The sequence below is a fragment of the Drosophila obscura genome, unplaced genomic scaffold, assembly GCF_018151105.1.
Source record: "Drosophila obscura isolate BZ-5 IFL unplaced genomic scaffold, ASM1815110v1 contig_192, whole genome shotgun sequence".
In the NCBI taxonomy this organism is placed as follows: Eukaryota; Metazoa; Arthropoda; class Insecta; order Diptera; family Drosophilidae; genus Drosophila; species Drosophila obscura.
The window spans coordinates 3,002,530-3,021,027 of NW_024542781.1; the positions used below are offsets into that span (position 1 = coordinate 3,002,530).

Below are 18,498 nucleotides of genomic sequence, written 5' to 3' on the forward strand. Positions count from 1 at the left end.
CTCACATTCACATTTTTTCAAAATAATAGATAAATATATAAATATAAAATCCAGAAGAGATTAAATATACATTTAAACAGCTTATAATTTATTTTCTAATTTTATAAGCTATTCCACTTTTAAAAATGCCACATCTGCGAAGCCAATCTAGCCTGAAATAAGCTGAAATAGCACCACAGGTTTGGTATTTACGATATTCTTGCTTGGTATTTTTCCCTTAGCCTCGCACGGTTTTGTTGATAAATTGTATTGCGGCAGTTCGGTCGTTATTCGGGCGCAAATTAAAATAAATTCGGGCGCCCCTGCAAACTCGGAGCGGATGAAATGCGGCTGAGAAAATCTATCTAATTTTATTACCATACATACAAAGTCAGCCAGTGCGTTCCAGTCAAGTGAAATAGTCAACACTTAAGTTACAAAATTAAAGCTAGAACAGCGCGTGCCCTTTTTCCCCCCCTTTGTTGTAATCGTTTTTGTTGTGCGTCGTCGTGCGGTGCGTGTGTGTCGTCACGGGAAAAAAAAGTGAAATTAGCTACCCATAGGAATTCAATTTCTGCGAAGGAATCTCCGCCTGTCCAAACTTGGTGTATGTCCAAGTCATACATTTTGTTGTGAAGTGATTTTAAATAAAATAAACAAAACTGGCCACAAGCGATAAGCTATCCTCGTTCCTTCTGAACATGGACGAGGAGGAGGAGGAAGTCACCGATCTCAAACTGCAATTGTTTCACAATACAGTACGCGAGCACATTGTAAGTGAACCCCAGCTGAGGGCTACGGCTCTGCACTTCCACCCCAAAAAAGGTTTCCAGAAACATAATCAGAACGCATCTGTGGCAGCTGCCGTTTGCAGCCTGACTTATCATTGTTTTAACTGTACCGCTCGTCGCAGGGGGCGCTAGAATCTGAAAGTGTACGCGCGTGTGTGTGTGAGGCCTGAAATTGCATTCTAAAAATTGATAAATAAAAATCAAGGGACATTTATTTGTTTATGGCTGTTATCAGAGACGGGTGTCAGCATTTTCTGCGCCTGCGTTCGACTTGTATATGGTCGTGTCGACCAAGCGATTATCGGAGAGGAAGTGGGAGAGGCGATAGTGGCCAGCAGCCACTTCTTTGCACTTTCTATTTGGCCTGCAAAAAATTATCGCAAACATACACACACACACGCTCACAATCAAAAACACACACCTGTTGTGTAAAAATATTCAAGAAGTTCGAATAGCTGATACTTGGTAAAGGAAAATTTAGGTGGGAATATTATAATGAGGGATCTGAATCTTAATGGTAGATCAAACCGAACCATTTTGTATGGCTTTAAAAGATGTTTAATGGTGAATATAGTAACAATGGACACAAATGTGTCCTCGAAAAGGCAACTGTCGTTATAGACTCTATATACCCTACGACACACGGGGCATAGGGTCAGAACCCGCAAGCTAAAAAGTTCAGCAAGAAGCAGACTGAAGAAAAAGAAGGAGAAGCAGAACATGCAAATTGAAATGAAATGGTGACAGCAAACAGCAACAACAAAACAAACAGTGACAAGAAGAAGTAGCCCAAAAGCAACAAGTGAAAGTGTTTCCCCACTAGCCAGAGGTCTATTTATAGAAACTTTGGGCTTGTAATACCCAAAAAAGAAACAAAATATGTCTACAAGCAAGCAAAATTGTTTACAAGATTGCGCATACATAAATTTCGGAAACATTTTATACAATTTTGAAAAACACTTGTGCAGACGACGTGCAGACCCAAGCGGTTTTCAAGTGCACGGGCACAAGCTGCACGATAAAATCGCCCTCCCTCCTTCCTCCCGAGACTCTGAAGGTAAAAGGTGTCTGTCGTGACCAGCAGCTGCTGGCTTTTGTTTAAAAAACGGCAGTCGAGGCGTTAAATACATTTGAAATTGTTCAAATTACTCATAAAAACACACATACTTACACACACATGGTATTTTGGTACTTATGCTTTAAAAATAGCCATGGGTTTAAATATAACCATTGCAGATGGGTTTAATTCTAGGAAATGGAAACCAGTTTTTTTTTATTGAAGCACATTTCCCATTGCATCGCATTGCCGAAAATTGAATAATTTCCCCCCACCAAAGTCAGAATGTGGGTCAGATCAGAAGTACATACATACGTGAGCTGTGGCCAAAGCCCAAATCGAATGCGATTGACTGTAGGAGACATGAGCGCCAAAGCGCTCATGAATAATGCAGAAGCGCACCCAAAACCCGAAACAACGGTACCATAGGGAGGGGGGAAGTAGGAAGTTCTGGCGAGCGTTGAACGCCTGCTTTGCAGCCCACACCATGGAACGCATGGGACGCATGAATGTGGGGCCTGTCTGGTGGGTTGTGTAACCACATAATAATCCAGGTTCTCAGTCATTTTCTTACAACTGTTTTGTACTTTTGCTGAGCGATAAGAAGAACTCTGATTAACTGTAAAGCATTTCCAAGTTAAAAGCAGGTTCCAGTTCTTAGAAATTCTCCAAAGATATTTTTAGAATAGCTTACGAATAAAATCTCAAAAGAAATTGAATAGATTGCGCTTTCAGTTTTCCTTCACTCTGCCATTAACCCCTAAACTAACCGATTTGTATCTAAAAACATCTTTCACCTTGTGCAATTAAATTATGTGCGGAAATTCGTATAGTTTGCACTCGTAGATACCCTTTAATTACAGATTGGATTAGTTTGCAAGCAAAAGAACCATTTGAAGGCTTCAAGCTTAAGTTTTACTTCGAAGAGAAGTGCTCAGAAGGGTCTCAATATAACTGTTGCTGACTACAGCTCCTGTAGCCCTTTCCTACCTTATCTCATCTACAGAAATGCAATATACCCTCTGAAACTACACATCTTGGGTATTGAGCACTCAGAAAATCAATTTCGCCAGCCCATTCACCGGCAAAGTTGTCTTCAAACAAAGCTGCAACCAGTCTGACAAGATATTATAGTATATACTCGTAGTACAACTGCCGCTACTGGTCCTCTCTCTCTCTCTCTCTTTTGCTACTGCTGTCTGCTGCCTGCTTCTTGCCTTGCATTTTGGGCGTTGTTCCTATTTATGGCCAAAGGCGGCGTCGACATTTAATGGGCGTTGTTTTCCTGCCGATTTCGATGTTTCGAGTTCATGTCAAGTCATTGACTCTCCTTGTCGCCTACGATACGTTTTCGAGGGATATTTTGGTCTAAAAGATATCACTTTTCCGATAGAAATTCAGTTTGTTTTGCGGTGTCATCATTTAAGTTGCAACTTATTATAAGCTCACTCGTACTCGTGATTAAAGCTCTCGTTGCATTTTCATTGCCTCATTTTCATTCTGGAATGTGTACCGGCAATGCTTATAGAAGCAGAAGCTGCTCATACTATCTCGCAGTGGACGTCGTCTACGTGTTCCAAGTTCAACAGTGAGAGGCACGTCACTGGCCAGCAGCATGTACAGTGCGTTTCAGAGCCATAAGATAGTTGTCAGAGATTAAAATTCAACGATCCATGGATTGTGTTCTGTCATTTGGGATCTCCCCACACTATCGTTATGAAACTTTTATGTTTTATGATTGTTCCACACTCTTGAGTGTAGAGTCTAGACGCTTGAATATTCTATTAATAAACGACGCATATTTGTTGATAGCAAAATGTTTCGCGTTTCTTTATATAAATTTTGGTCATAATTTTTGTTTGCGAATTTTAAAGAAAACTGCTTAAATAATGCAAAATTCGCGGCACACAGTATAGATCTGAAGTTCTGGGACTGGGACTGCCGCATGGCAAAAATAATTGAAGATAATTTGATTTAATTGCCTCTGATCAGAGCTATCCATCCGATGGTTTTCGAAAAGTTAATTGGAATTTGCACGAATACCACACTGAAGAGTATCTCACAGATACAAATGCAACTATCTTGAATAACAAACAAAAGCAGACAATTAATTGTTATTTTTTGTTCTCTCTCACTCTCTGTTTTTTTTTCTCTGCTTTGGGAAGAACATGAAAAGTATCTTATATTAATGATGAGCGCCTCTGCGTATCTATCTATCTTTCTATCTATTTTTGTATTGTTTTTGTTTGGTTTAACCGCACCACAATACAGAAATATGACGTGTTGGCAATGATTTTGTGGCCATAAATATTTCCCAGTCGAACTTTTTTGCTTTAAGACATTAATTCATTCTGTACATAAGTCTTATTCGGGGATAAATCGCTAAATGTTTGAAGTGGATGACATTCAATTGGTTCCCGCTTTATTGGGTCGGTCTGCTGGGTCTTGATAATACAATTGTCGTCGGCCACTGATAAGCCCCGTTTTGTAACCTTTGCTCGCTTCTATTGCTGCTGTCGTCGAACGCATTGGGCGACTTGTCGCTCGATTGGTGGTCATAATTAATCACCAATTATTTATTTGTTTATAATGATAGACGGCGCTGTAACCAAGGTGCCTTAACCGCCTTAAGCAGTTTGCGAACATTCTGTGGTTGCTCTGGAAAAAGGGTTTTACCCGATAGTACATATATAAGTCACTTTTACAAATAAAAAAGACCTGTTTTGCCCTAAGGAAGGAGGTTGATTCGCTGTACAAATATCCTATAAGTGGAAGGACACATTTGCTTGGAATGAAACCAAATGAGAGACCATTTCCAGAAGAAGCAACATCCGCTGCGGCTCTGACATTTTGAGTAAATTATGTATGAGCCCACACTCTCTTCGCACCTACATAACGCGACACATTGATGCCAAGCTCGAGACGCACAAGCGAAAAGTACAAAAGAGAATGCCCGAGAAAAGTATAAAAAATAATTATTTAAAATGCGTGTGCTTGACGTTGATAAGGTTTTTTGTTTGTTGTTTGTATATTATATGTTTCCACATATATTTATTCCTAGTTTCCGCTAAGAAAATACCTTCATAAGGTCAAACTTTTATAATAATACCATAGATGTCAGTGTATCTATCTCAGTCTTCAATGCCATAAATAAGAGCAGTTCGACGGGAGTACTCGTACTTTATCTACAGATATGACCCTGAAGCAGTGCAGGAACACTCGACAGAAACAGACGTTGACACCTAGTACCTTCCTGATTCACACTGAATTTTATATAGATCTAATTCCCAATCGTATCATACATACGTACATATGTACATACATATATATATGTATGCGGGCGGTCTGCAAACATGCATTTACTTGAGTATAAATAAATATACTTTAGATTCGAGCAAATGTTTTGGCAGTTGGTAGACCGAAACCCCAAAAAACGACAAAATATTTGCATTTAAAACCAAGCAAAACAAAGCAAAATAAAAGAAATGCGTGGGTGGGGAAAACTCTTATGAAACAGATCAAGAATTGTAGTTCAATATATGTATAGTACATACGGGAATGATATATTTTCTATATTCTTCCTTTCAGATATTCTTGCTGCTCATCATTTTGCTGTACTTTAGCTCCTATGTGGTTGTCTCACGTTTTCGGCGAAGTGATCGTGACGATCTCTATTCGAACGATGAGGACGAGGTGCTGGTCTATCGCATAAGGTAAGGCATCCCACCCCATCCCATCCCATTTCACATGCGATCCGATCCGCCAGAGAGCGAGAAAGAGAGGGAGAGAGTCAATAACCTGCCGTCTACCTTTGCTAATTGCCAAGTCACTCGAGAGAGTTGCTGCATTCAGACTCAGACATGCCAATGCCAGTGCCATTAATGAAAACGTTTTTCTTTTAACCCGTTCACCAACAATTGCAGCTTTTGGCTTTGCACCTTCACACTGGCCGTCGCTGAAGGGGCTGCCATGCTGCTGCCGGTGTCCATCGCCAGCAACGAGGTACTGCTCTTGTATCCCAACAGTTACTATGTCAAATGGCTCAACAGTTCCCTCATACAAGGCAAGTAGAAGGCAAACCCCAAAGCCCTAGGTTGATTAATCTAATACTTTTTCTTCCTCCTCCTCACAGGTCTCTGGAACCATGTGTTTCTGTTCTCCAATCTGTCGCTGTTCATCTTTCTGCCATTCGTTTATTTGTTCACCGAATCGACGGGTTTTGTGGGCCACAAGAAGGGCATACTGCCGCGCGTCTATGAGACCTTTACGGTATTCATGCTGATGGCCGTCATTGTCCTGGTACTCACTGCTGTTCTCAGTGCAGTTTTTGGGATTCAAAAACTGCAGTTCTTTTGGTTTTTAAGTGAGTATCGCACCCAGCAGTCAATCAACCAGCGAATAGGGGAGCGGTCCCAGTGCACGATTCACCAGACTGCACCCTCTTTAATCGATAAACAATTGTCGTAATTTCCACTCTTTACGCTTCACAGATCTGGGCAGTGTTCACCTGCCGTTCCTTTATTCTTGTGTCTCGTTTCTGGGCGTAATGCTAATGCTGAGTGAGTATAAAATGCATTTTAAATATAAATCTGTGTGTGTGTTCTATGTCTCCTTGTCTGTTCCTGTTTCTGCCTCCATCTGCTTGATGTACTTCTCGATGTAGGCCAGCTGCTTGGGATTGTGCTCGCGTGCCTTGGCCACGCTCTCCTCAAAGTCCTTGGTCTGTCCGAGACGCTTGTAGGCCGTGGCCTTGTACAGCCAGGCACGCAGATTGGTCTCCTGCAGCTTGTCCACCACATACTGGCAGTCCTGCAGGGCGCGCTTATAGTTGCGAAGTCTGAAAGATCAAACGAGGGAGAGACTTAGCACAGCCAGAGGGTTGGGCGGTTCTATCTACCCACTTGATGTAGCACAAGGCGCGATTGTTGTACGTTATGGCACTGTCCTTGATCTGAGCCAGGGCCTTGCCGTAATGTAGAATGGCCTTTTCATAGTTTTCGTTGCGGAAAGCTTCGTTGCCATGACTGACAGGAAAGAGGAATGAAATCGACTGCACAAGGACATTTGCCTCTAGATTTTGGATGCTCACCATTTTTGCACCTCCGCCTCGTATTCGCGCTTGGCACGTGCCCCGGCACGCTCGTTGGCATCTTTCTCCACCTGCTGCATGAAGCTCTGCTGGTTCATGGCCTGCACCATGCCCGCCTCCTTCTGCTTGTCGTCTTCGAGGCTCTTGCGGTTAATCACAGTGCGGTTCTCTCGCACCGTTAGGCGCACAGTGTCGGGATCCAATTTGTCAAAGTCCGGCTTGGACTCGGCCTCTGTGGCGGCTGCTTCCTGCTTCACATCACTCTCCTTCAATATCTCTTCGATCTTCTGCAGAGTGGCCTCAAACTCGGCAAAATCGTCCAGTCCCTTGCTCGCCATTTTGAGCTCTGATCTGCTGTAATCTAATATGCTGTTGTTCCTTCCAAATTAATGTTTAGACTGTTGTTTGGATGTCATGGAAACCGAGGGGCACTTTGTTTACTTGATACTGATAGTTTGTTTATTTTTGTGTGTGTTTCCTTCCCAGTTTGCACTCCCTATGGCTTTGTGCGTCTGTTTGGCGTTGTCAACCAGGTGCTGGTGCGTCCAATGCTGCGGCGGGACGTGAACGAGGAGTTCAGCGCCTTCTACATGGAGGAGGCGAGCGTCAAGCGAAAGTTGGCCCACATTGAGCTGCACAACGTGAGCATTTCGGATGCCACCAACGGCCATCGGAATGGACGCAGTCGTGGGTATCTGCCACCGTCCCTGCTCCAACAGTCGCTGGTGCATCTGTATCAGCGCAAAGCGATGGGTCACGATGTGAGCGAACAGCAGCTGGAGCTCAACGAAAGACTGAGGGAATTGGACAGTGAGCGCAAGGAGCTGGACAAGCAGCGCAAGTCGAGCACCTTCCAGCGGACATTTGTCTATCCGCTGGCCATGCTGCTGCTGCTCTTCTGCACAGGCATGACCATTCTGTTGGTGGTGCAAAATACACTCGAGCTGCTTATAGGAATCAAGGCTTTGCCGCTGAGCACAAGGGTAGGTCGCCAGATGCCCCAGCCCCATCTTTTGCCCAATTCTTTTGCTAATTAAATTCTGACTTTATTTTGCAGCAATTCACGCTGGGAATTTCATCGCTGTCAAAGCTGGGACCCTTTGGCGCCGGACTGGAGGTTTGTCTCATCTTTTATCTGGGCGCCACCTCTGTGGTGGGCTTCTACAGCATGCCCTTCATGCGGAATGTGCGCCCCAAGCGGCGCCAGACCTCACTGCCCCAGCTAATGCTCAACTGTGGCTTCATGCTGGTTCTGTCCTCGGCCCTGCCGCTGCTCAGCAGGATTATAGGTAAATGCTTTAGTGTGGAAATATTTGAAACATTGTAGCTAACATTTACAACACCCTCTTGCTCTTGCAGGCATTACAAACTTTGATCTGCTGGGGGACTTTGGGGCCATCGAGTGGCTGGGAAATTTCCAAATTGTGCTGCTCTACAATCTGGTGTTTGGAACAACCACGGCATTGTGTTTGGCCAACAAGTTTTCGGCCACCGTGCGGCGTGAGCTGCGTGCCCGGTTAGTGGAAAACTATGTGCTCTTTACTAACTACATGAGCTTCATCAACTGATATCTGCGGAAGCGACGCCACAATGTCTCTCTGCTGCAGCTGCAGAGAAGCTTTGTCGAGTCGCCGCTTACGAGCTTAAATAGATTCTATGCCAAGTATCATAATTTAAGTTTTAGGAGCAGTCGCAATACCACCGCTAGTCGCAACACAAACGAAACGAACTGTTGAGAGATATAAGGTTGAGATATATATGTAGCGAAACTGACCGCAAGATATATATATATATATACATATAATGCATACCTTATACATATGTTCTATATACACGTGTAGTTTAAGCAGAACTGATATTCGTATTCGTATACCTACTTATAACCAAATGTTGAGCCGTTATATTGTTGTGCTACCTACATGGGGGATTGCCATGGCCCCTAGATGGACACAGAAATCTCGCACATGTAAATAAGTAGAGATTATAACTATCTATCGCAAAAGAAAAGCAGAAAACGTTTCGATGTAAGAACCTAAGATTTGCCCCATTGTCCGCTCTCGTTTAAGGTTACTTTTGTTTGTATTTTAACTCGTTTTGTCGGTCAGAGTCCTGCGATAGATTCCGTTTAGCTCATTTAATTTTTAATTTATTTATCTATACATGTTTAATAATTTGTCTGCTATTTATTTAAGTGTCAAGAATGTTCCTTACACCCAAAACACTTCATTTTATCGCATACTCAATAATTTGTAACACACACATACACATACACACAAGCATCTAAACATTATGTGATATAACTAAAATAAACTAAAAAATTTTAACAAAATTCGCTTGTTTCGCTCTGCTTCTTTTTTGCTTTTTGCTTTGCCAAAATATTCACTGGCCATGATTTCATATTTTCTTTTCTTACAGCTTGGCTTCGCTCTTCCTACTGGCCTGAGCGACACCACACCCGATCCTAATAATAATAATTTTGCTGTGATTTACTGTTTAATGAAATTAAAATGTGTGATAAGATATAGAAATTTGTTTCTAAAAAATAAATACATGAGCGTTATTTCCTACGTTGAATCGTATGACGGAATACATTTTATAAATTTCAAATCCTTTAATCACCACAAACAAATTCACCATACCCCTAGAGACGGCACCGTGAGCAAAATGTCAACCAATTGTTATCGATACATTTCTTATTTTTTACACATCACTTAAACAAGTATTGGTATATTTCTGAAGGTCAGACGGTATATTCTAAATATGATTATCTGGAGGTCCGGGTGACCGTTTAATTAAATACTTATTGGGTTATTTTACCGTCGAACTCGAAATATATATAAAAAAATATTTAATCAATTTTATCAATTTAAATTTTACTTTTTACTTTTCAAAATGACCGCCAAACTCCATTTAGCGCACAAAAAATTATGCGTTACTTCTTCTCGCTGTGGAAAGTTTTCTTCTTCTTCCTATTTGTGGAAAATTTATCTTCTTCTTTTTTGCCTACTTTTTTTGTTAGGGCTGCCAGATCAGTTCAAAGCGAATCGGTAATGAAACGGGTAGAAAAATATCATGGTGGCAGCCCGAAACTAAGAATTGCACGAGTCTGGCAGCGCCACAATACGACGGCACATTTGTTTTATGTTGTTTTTGTTTGAACCTTAATATGTAAATAATCCAATATAAGGGACTTCTGAAAACTTGCCAATCTTGCAGAAAATTTATATATCTATCGGATAAAATTATTTGTTTAGAGCTGAGATGGCCAACTAGCTAGTAATATTAAACGGAATATCAAATTCGAGGAATATCAACGTTGAATGTTTTGAAGAAAAAACAATCGATACTATCGTGATAGTATCGGGCTCAAAAAATTATTATTATAAACCATTGAAACCTTTTAGGAACTTGTCCAACTTGTAAACTGGTAAAAATTAGATGCCACCTGTCGATTTGTATACAAATGTGTCTTCGTATTTTATAGCAGCCAATCCAAACATATCAAAAGCGCAACGACTGTAGCTCGATACTATCATGATAGTCGCAAATCCGTCGATAGTAGAGGCTAGCAGTAAAATTCGATACCATCGATAGTGACATCGATGGTTTGACACCTCTAATCTTGGTGGCGTCGTGTTTTTTGTCGGTTTTTTATTATATATTATTTTCAGAGAAACGACAACAATATTTAGAAAATGCTGAGTCGCAAGCGCCGCGCCAGCTCTATATCGAGTCGCCAGGACGAAGATCCACTAATGCTGGACGACTCGACGCCAGAGCAGTCGCCGGTGCAGCAGACAACGACACAATCGGCGCGAAAAAAGCGCCGCCTGGATCCGACCGAGCTCTGCCAGCAGTTGTACGACTCCATACGGAACATAAAGAAGGAGGATGGCTCGATGCTGTGCGATACGTTCATACGGGCGCCCAAGCGTCGCCAGGAGCCCTCCTACTACGACGTGGTGGTGAATCCCATCGATTTGCTGAAGGTACAGCAGAAGCTCAAGACAGACTCGTACGACGATCTCGAAGATCTGATGGCCGACCTGGAGCTGCTGATTGGCAACGCGAAGGCCTTCTACAAGTCGGAGAGCAGCGAGTACCGGGATGCCCACGCCCTGTGGCAGCACATTCAGTCGCATAGGCAGCGCATAATGGAGGCTAATGGCATGGCGGAGGAAGAGCCGCGTGCCAAGCGCATTTCGCGCAGTATTCGCCGAATGACGAACAGCACGGAGCCGGGCGGGGACATGGACGATGAATTCAATCAGTATGAGGAGCTCTTTGCCTCCGTGATGACGGCCACCGACCCGATGGGCGATAGGGCCATGTACCGCATGTTCCAGCTGCTGCCCTCCAAGAAGATCTATCCGGACTATTACGATGTGATTGAGCATCCGATTGACTTGCGTCTGATAGCGACCAAAATACAAATGAATGCCTACTCCTCGCTGGTGGAAATGGAGCGAGATCTGCTGCAGATGACGAAGAATGCCTGCCTCTTCAATGAGCCGGGCTCGCAGATCTACAAGGATGCCAAGGCTCTGAAGCGCATCTTTACGCAAAGGCGTATCGAGCTAGAAACGGGCAAAGGCAAGCTGGCCAAGCGACTCAAGAATTTGTCCAGTGCGGTCATAGCCGGTAGGAAAAAGAAGCCGCCTTTTTCGGAATATAACATTTAACATTTCCATTCTTTCGCAGCATTGAAGGAAGAAGTGGAGAGCTCCGATGACGAGGAGACGAGTAAAAAAGGCGAGGGTCCCATGTGGGCGTTGTTCGATTATCTCTACAATGCACCTGGGACATCGGAACATCCTGGCATCACGGGTCCGCCGCTGGGCAATTCCCTGTGGAAGCTGCCGGTGCGTCGCTTTCATCCGGAATACTTTGAGATGATCAAGCGGCCCATTTCGATGAGCCAGATCCACACGAAGCTGAAGAAGGGCGACTATGCGAATATTAGTGATCTCACCTCCGATCTGTATCTCATGCTGGACAACGCCAAGAAGGCGTTTCCGCCCACCCATCGAACCCACAAAGATGCCCTCAAGATGCTGAAAATTATGAATGCCAAGCTGGTGGAAGAGTCCCTCGAGGAGACTGGCGACGAACTGGAAGACGAAGAGGGTGACGATCTGCTGGAGGCTGAAACCTTTGCATCGAACAACACGCAGCCGGAGAAGCGGAAGCCGGGCAGGCCACGCATCAACTCCAACTCGAATTCGAACACCTCGCACACGCCGAACAACTCGAATTCGCCCAAAACGAATCGCATTGCCATCAATGGGGCCATCAAGAAGAAGATTCTGGCCATTCAGAAATGCCTTGTGGAGTACTTGGTTGGCAATCGTCGGCCCATCGAGCTGTTCATGGAGAAGCCGCCCCGCAAAGTCTACCCGGACTACTACGACATCATCCAGAACCCCATCGATATGAGCACCATCGATCACAATATACGCAGCGATCGCTACGCCACCGTGGAGGATGTCGTCTCCGACTACCGCCTGATGTTCTCCAACTGTCGGCAGTACAATGAGGAGGGCTCCACCATCTACGAAGATGCCAACATCCTGGAGCGAGCCCTCAACGAGAAGCTGAAGGAGTTCCCGGGCCTTGTGGAGGTGAAAAAGCCCCTCCAGAAGTACTCCAAGGTGGGGCGCAAGCCAAAGACAGCACTGGTTACCGATCGCCTCTGGCAATTCTACGAGACACTGCGCGAGTATCAGGAGCCCAAGGGGAAGCGTCAGCTGTCGCTGATCTTCACCAAGCTGCCATCGAAGAGCGAGTATCCGGACTACTATGACATCATCAAGGAGCCGATGGACATGGACCGCATTGCCCAGAAGCTGAAGCAGTCCGCCTACGAGAGCCTGGACGAGCTGGCCGCCGATTTCCTATTGATGCTGGAGAACGCCTGCAAGTACAACGAGCCCGACTCGCAGATCTATAAGGATGCCCTGGTGCTGCAGCAGCTGACGCTGCAGTTGAAGCAGCAGCTGCGCATAGAGCGCGACTCGCAGCCCGATGTCCCGCTGGCCGTGCAGGAGCTGTTCCTCACGCTCTTCACGACGCTGTACAATCACCAGGATGAGGAGGGACGCTGCTACTCCGACTCCCTGGCCGAGCTGGCCGAGTACGATGAGTTGGGCGAGGGGGCCAAGGTGCGCGGCATTTCGCTGGACTTGGTTAAGCGAAGGCTGGACAAGGGCGCCTACAAGCGGCTGGATATCTACCAGGAGGATATCTTTTCCTGCATGGAGCGTGCCCGCAAGCTGTCTCGCACGGACTCCGATATATTTCAGGACTCCATTGAGCTGCAGACCTACTTCATACGCAAGCGGGACGAGCTGTGCAAGGACACCTTGAGCTCGCCCGCTCTTAGCTTTACGCAGGAGCGCCTGATGGCCGATGTGGAGGTGATGCGACAGCAAAAGCTGTTGCAGGAGGAGCAGGAACAAGAGCAGGACAAGGACGAGTTCAATGCCGCCAGCAAGGGCGAGAGCATGACAATCAATCAACAGGTCTTCTCCCCCGGCGACTATGTCTATGTGCAGATGCCGGAAAACAAGATTCCCTCGATCGCCTGCATCGAGCGGCTGTGGACATCGCCCAGCAACGAGAAGCTGATGCAGGGCTCGATCTTTGTGCGGCCCCACGAGACATATCACGTGACGACGCGGAAGTTCCTCGAAAAGGAGGTGTTCAAAAGCAGCATCTCGCAGACCATCTCCATGGACAAGGTGCTGGGCATGTGCTATGTGATGCACATCAAGGACTACATCAAGATGCGTCCCGACCGGCTGCTCGAGAAGGATGTGTTTGTGTGCGAGTCGCGCTACAATCTGCAGGGACGCTGCTTCAAGAAGCTCAAGAACTGGCCCCAGATACGCGAGGGCAGCTCCGTCCGGTTTGTGCCGCGCGACCAGCCGCTGGAGCTGAGGCGCGTGATGTCCGTGTTCAAGGAGCGCATCGAGAAGCACAAGGGAGAGCTGGAGGAGCTCAAAATGCAGGAGACGATGGTGGAGAAGGAGAAGCCCAATGTGTCCTGCGATCCGCCACCGAATGCCGAGAACAACAGTGTCTACTACCAGCAGTACAACACCATCTGCAGTGGGGCCATCAAGACGGGCGACTTTGTCTACGTGGCCACCCAGACGGGCAAGCAGTCCGTTGCACAGGTCCAGCAGATCTGGGAGCAGAACGGCAAATCGTACTTCAAGGGTCCCTGGCTGCTGCCCCCCAGCGAGACGACGCCCGCCTTGGGCAAGCAGTTCTTCCGCCAGGAGCTGCTCCTTAGCACCGTCGAAGAGGTCAGTCCCGTGGTGGGTGTCGTGGGTCGCTGCGCCGTACTGGAGTACGCCGAGTTCATCAACTCCCGTCCCACCGAGATAGCCGAGAGCGATGTCTACATCTGCGAGTCCGTCTACGACGAGCTGAAGAAGGCCGTGCGCAAACTGGTGGCCGGCAACATGCGCAAGTTCCAGCACAGCTCGGCCGTCACCGAGGATGAGATCTTCTACTTCAAGACTCCTATTAAGCAGGCCAAAGATGTGAAGAGCGAGATCAACGATCTGAGTATGCTGGAGGACTCGATGGATGGCGATACACCGTCACTGAGCTCTGAAATAGCTGCCATGTCCTCGCCGGCGCCGTCTGTGAACTCCACACCGCTGACCTCCAAAGTGAAGGCTGCCAAATCAGCCAAGAAGTGCCTCACCGGCTACATTCTCTACTCCAGCGAAGTGCGAAAGGGTGAGTGCTCTCAGCCGTCTATGAGACGTCCATATGATACTAATCATATGAATATTCTCTTTTAGGGATTTGCCAGAGCAATCCAGAGGCCTCGTTTGGGGACATATCTCGAATGGTGGGCAACGAATGGAAGAATCTACCGTTCAGCGTCAAGCAAAGTTGGGAGGATCGGGCCAGCAAACAGAACGAGGAGACGGCAGCCTTGCGCCGTGAGATAGATGATGCCCAGAACAGTGCCAGTCCCTCGTCCCAGGTCAGCGCCACCCCGGAGACCCCAGGGCCCCCGCTCACGTTCGAGTGCCAGTGGGACAAGTGCGACTTCCAGTTTGAGGAAATGCCCGACTGCACCGAACACTGCCTCGCCGACGCCACTGGCCACATACAGCGGCATCCGCAGGCGGGCGTCGAAATTGAGTACGTCTGCCTCTGGCGCAACTGTTCTCGCATCAAGAAGTCCACCCAGGGATTCCCCAACGTGCTGCGGCTCATCAAGCACGTGCGCGAGGTGCATCTGAGCAAGTGCGGCAAGGTCCTGGGCATCGCCGAGCGCAGCAAGAACTTTATGCCGCGCCGGCAGAAGCACATGCCCCAGATAGCTGCCACTGTGCCAATTCCGCCTATCAATGCCCATTCACCGCGTGCCGCCAACACCGTAGAGGCAGTGCAGCTGCAACAGCAGCCGCCGCACACTCAGCAGCTGCTGCAGCAGCAGCAAACGATTGTCCTAGGCCCGCCGCCAGAGCCGATGTTTGTCACCGTGCCGCCGCGCACCACTCGCGTCATCCACTCGGAGGCCTACATCAAGTACATCGAGAGCCTCCAGACGGGCAGCCACCTCAATGTGGCCGCCTGCAACAACAACTGGCGTCGAGCCCTCACCCACGTGACTCCCGCCCAAGTCGTGCCGAAGGCTCCACTGCCCGAACACTGGCTGGGACCCAATGTCCGCGATCAGGACAGCGTGGTGCAGGCCCTGTGCCACCTACGCAACTTTATGCTGGACGATGTGCTGCAGATACGCCGCAGCTGCAACTAACACTAACCTCTAAGCAATCTTCTTAAGTCCAAAGCGTTTCGAGTTCAATGTTTAAATACAACGCAAACAACAATTAAATTAGCCTCCAATGTTTTCGTATCGATTAAGCAGTCGTATCAGGACAATCGTATCGTTAATTGTGAACTATGAGTACATATTTAAAGGTAGCGCAAAATGACCATTCATATCCAACGGAATTGGAATTGGACTCTTTTTTCTCTGAACACTTTTCTTTCGACAAATTGTTTCTAAATACTTTGCTCTATAGTTTTTTCTCAAATACAATATGTTCATACCACTCGTATTATACTTTTCTGACTACATTCACTATTGTTGCTCTTGAGTATATTTGTAATTACTTCTATTACATTAATGTATTAAACTAATGATTTTTCTATTGCATAAAACGCGTTCTTCTTCCCACAAAATAAACAAGCGAATTCTGCAAATGAAATTCACAGAGAATTGCAAAAAAACAACATAAATGTCGTGCGCATGACGCGACTTATTAATGCTCGGACTGTTAATGGTTCTACTGAAATGTGATTCCTATTCTTATAATCTTCGCTACAGCTTTCCATATGTTTCGGTTTCCCTGAGGGTTGTGTATCCGCTCCTGTGCTCCGCTCCCATATGGTTTTCATTCGGTTATCAGCCGCTATGGGGGGATGACGTCAGGGCATTGTTTAGTTTTTGTGTGTTCTGTTTTGCTCCGTAGCTACGACAACAAACCGGTTCCCCCGGACTATGGCGGCGTCACCCGGTTATTTTGTGGCGCTTATCTAATTGGCCTCTGCTCTGGCCTGCTCAGTGGCGCTCAGTGCCGCTCGCACGCGCTCTTGGCGATGGCCTCATTGTATGCTTGCTCACACAACACCACACAGAGTGGCTGCTCTGCCCAAAACTTGGACCTCCAAAATCAGTCGTAGTCTGCCGCTCGCACATCGTGGACGGTATTCATCAGATACACACTTATTCTATCTACCAAAGACGCAGCTATGTCGGAGGGTGAATCAAAGTTCGGTTTCAAGGATATGGAGAAGGCCTTGGAGACGCTGAAGCTGCTGGAGGATCACGACATGCAGTACCGAAAGCTGACCGTTCGCGGTCTCCTTGGACGCGCCAAGCGAGTGCTGACCTGTGAGTAGTTCAATTCTAGACATAATCGGAGTCCCAACTCACTTGATTGCTCCTCCTCGAACGCAAATGCAGTGACCAAGGCCGAGGAGAAGCTGAAGAACATTAATGCAGCGATTGGAGTGTTTGAGAAATGGCTGGAGGATAATGGCGGCGGTGCGTCCAACAAGAATGCCAAGACTGACAACGAGGACAAGGTGGAGACGGTGCCCGGCCTGGGCTTCAAGGACAAGGCGGCGGCAGAGGCAACGCTGAGGTAAGCGGGACAGGAGGCGTGCTCCATTTGGGGGCATACTAATGAGGCTAGCGATGAGCGACCTTCGGGCAAGAGGGCGAGCAGCAGCGGCTACGGTAGCGGCTACGGCAGCGGCATCTTATGATGTCATGTCACAGTTATAGAGTGTTTCGAACTCGGAAGTCTCATTAGATTGATAGAGCAAACACTGCGCCGTGCCGCTCTGCTCTGCTCTTTCTGTATGCCTCTCTCTCTGCTGCTGCTCTCCGCTTGTTAAGCGATTCGTAATTATATCGTATATATACACATATGTAGATGTATACCCCTCGTCTTTTGTACCTACATATATCCAAGAGCACATTCCACTGTTCTGCCTGTATCCACAATATTTTAACATATTGTATATGCATTCGACTCGGTCTGCCATTGCAGCATTTTGGCGGAGCGTGATCCGGACTACCAGAGGTTGGCCATCAAGGGACTGATTGGCAGCTCGAAGCGTGTGCTGTCCGGCACCAAGAATGAGGACAAGATCAATTCCATCAAGGAGGGAGTCCAACTGCTGGAGGATTTCCTGGAGAAGTTCGAGGCCGAGAACCGCATCAAGGAAAATCGCGCCTATCTGGCCTATGCTGTCGTATCCAAGCTGCCAGTGCCCAAAGAGGATCTGCCCGTAGAGTTCCTGGCAGCCTATGGCGGCTCCAAGGCCAAGGGCAACTATAAGCACCTGCGCACCATGTATCCTAAGGAGGACGAGACCACCAGCTGGGACATTGTGCGCAATCGTCAGATAGCCAAGCTGCTGGAGCAGATCAAGAGCGAGGATGCCAAGCTCTTCGACTCGGAGTCGGGTGAACCCACAGAACTGCATTTGCAGCTTATCCACTGGGCCTACACGCCACAGCCGGACAAGGTGAAGGCGTATGTGGAGAAGCTGGCCAAGAAGACGCCGCAGAAGCGCAAGCCGGAGAGCAGCAACAACAGCAACAGCAGCAGCAGTGCCAACGATTCCAGCAGTGAGGATTCCGACGATTCTGTGCCCAAAAAGAAGAGGCGGGAGTAGAGGTGATCACACCCAGGATGAAAATGGAACAAGGCTGCCACATTGTAACGAACAGAAAACGGTTCATAGTTTATTTAAGTATTGTAACTCAACCCCAACGCAAACTACGATTAATGGTGGACATCTCTTCTATATATACATATACTATATGTACTTATGTATTGTGGTATGTTATACTCGTATATAAATATTGTATTGCGAATGCTGCCAAGCCAAGGCCTCGCTTCGATGAACAAATAATAAATCCAAGAGAGAGCGCTTCATTTGTGCCGTTACAAATCGTTACAAACACCGCATTTTTCGACGTTCCCCAACACTCACGCATCTGTCGTTGTCTAGCACTCTTTTTCCGTTATTTA

At 46.7% G+C, this 18,498-nt stretch overlaps 4 protein-coding genes across 5 annotated transcripts; 3 read left to right on the plus strand and 1 right to left on the minus strand.

The window, feature by feature from the left end:
- Positions 1-235: 235 nt before the first annotated feature.
- Positions 236-9,441, plus strand: LOC111065665 (protein Lilipod). 2 transcript variants are annotated; one of them, XM_022353963.2, is made up of 9 exons: positions 236-752; positions 5,416-5,540; positions 5,751-5,890; positions 5,960-6,190; positions 6,318-6,386; positions 7,403-7,899; positions 7,974-8,205; positions 8,276-8,432; positions 9,332-9,441. In XM_022353963.2, the coding sequence occupies exons 1-9, from the start codon at positions 681-683 to the stop codon at positions 9,357-9,359; spliced, it is 1,551 nt and encodes a 516-aa protein (XP_022209655.1). In that variant the 5' UTR covers positions 236-680; the 3' UTR covers positions 9,360-9,441. The 2 variants fall into 2 exon arrangements, with proteins under 2 accessions (XP_022209655.1, XP_022209654.1); XM_022353962.2 differs by lacking the exon at positions 9,332-9,441 and having other exon boundaries at positions 8,276-9,239.
- On the minus strand, positions 6,304-7,340 carry LOC111065666 (tetratricopeptide repeat protein 12). Its single transcript, XM_022353965.2, has 3 exons — positions 6,917-7,340; positions 6,729-6,851; positions 6,304-6,664 (listed from the first exon to the last, which is right to left on the minus strand). The coding sequence occupies exons 1-3, from the start codon at positions 7,252-7,254 to the stop codon at positions 6,430-6,432; spliced, it is 696 nt and encodes a 231-aa protein (XP_022209657.1). The 5' UTR covers positions 7,255-7,340; the 3' UTR covers positions 6,304-6,429.
- Positions 9,442-10,531: 1,090 nt separating the features above from the next.
- LOC111065497 (protein polybromo-1) lies at positions 10,532-16,063 on the plus strand. The gene is made up of 3 exons (XM_022353712.2): positions 10,532-11,557; positions 11,618-14,668; positions 14,734-16,063. The coding sequence occupies exons 1-3, from the start codon at positions 10,612-10,614 to the stop codon at positions 15,702-15,704; spliced, it is 4,968 nt and encodes a 1,655-aa protein (XP_022209404.2). The 5' UTR covers positions 10,532-10,611; the 3' UTR covers positions 15,705-16,063.
- A 550-nt stretch (positions 16,064-16,613) lies between these two features.
- Positions 16,614-18,420, plus strand: LOC111065501. The gene is made up of 3 exons (XM_022353716.2): positions 16,614-16,844; positions 16,917-17,097; positions 17,509-18,420. Exons 1-3 carry the CDS (start codon positions 16,703-16,705, stop codon positions 18,137-18,139), a joined length of 954 nt encoding a protein of 317 aa, XP_022209408.2. The 5' UTR covers positions 16,614-16,702; the 3' UTR covers positions 18,140-18,420.
- Positions 18,421-18,498: the final 78 nt, after the last annotated feature.

Coding starts and splice junctions, on each gene's coding strand:
- LOC111065665 (XM_022353962.2), top strand. CDS start 681: ATGGACGAGGAGGAGGAGGAAGTCACCGATCTCAAACTGCAATTGTTT. Junction 6,191..6,317: donor GCAGTTCTTTTGGTTTTTAA/GTGAGTATCGCA, acceptor TACGCTTCACAG/ATCTGGGCAGTGTTCACCTG. Junction 8,206..8,275: donor GCTGCTCAGCAGGATTATAG/GTAAATGCTTTA, acceptor TTGCTCTTGCAG/GCATTACAAACTTTGATCTG.
- LOC111065666 (XM_022353965.2), bottom strand. CDS start 7,254: ATGGCGAGCAAGGGACTGGACGATTTTGCCGAGTTTGAGGCCACTCTG. Junction 6,852..6,916: donor GAGGCGGAGGTGCAAAAATG/GTGAGCATCCAA, acceptor CTTTCCTGTCAG/TCATGGCAACGAAGCTTTCC. Junction 6,665..6,728: donor CGCGCCTTGTGCTACATCAA/GTGGGTAGATAG, acceptor TTGATCTTTCAG/ACTTCGCAACTATAAGCGCG.
- LOC111065497 (XM_022353712.2), top strand. CDS start 10,612: ATGCTGAGTCGCAAGCGCCGCGCCAGCTCTATATCGAGTCGCCAGGAC. Junction 11,558..11,617: donor GTCCAGTGCGGTCATAGCCG/GTAGGAAAAAGA, acceptor ATTCTTTCGCAG/CATTGAAGGAAGAAGTGGAG. Junction 14,669..14,733: donor CTCCAGCGAAGTGCGAAAGG/GTGAGTGCTCTC, acceptor ATTCTCTTTTAG/GGATTTGCCAGAGCAATCCA.
- LOC111065501 (XM_022353716.2), top strand. CDS start 16,703: ATGTCGGAGGGTGAATCAAAGTTCGGTTTCAAGGATATGGAGAAGGCC. Junction 16,845..16,916: donor CGCCAAGCGAGTGCTGACCT/GTGAGTAGTTCA, acceptor ACGCAAATGCAG/TGACCAAGGCCGAGGAGAAG. Junction 17,098..17,508: donor GCGGCAGAGGCAACGCTGAG/GTAAGCGGGACA, acceptor CTGCCATTGCAG/CATTTTGGCGGAGCGTGATC.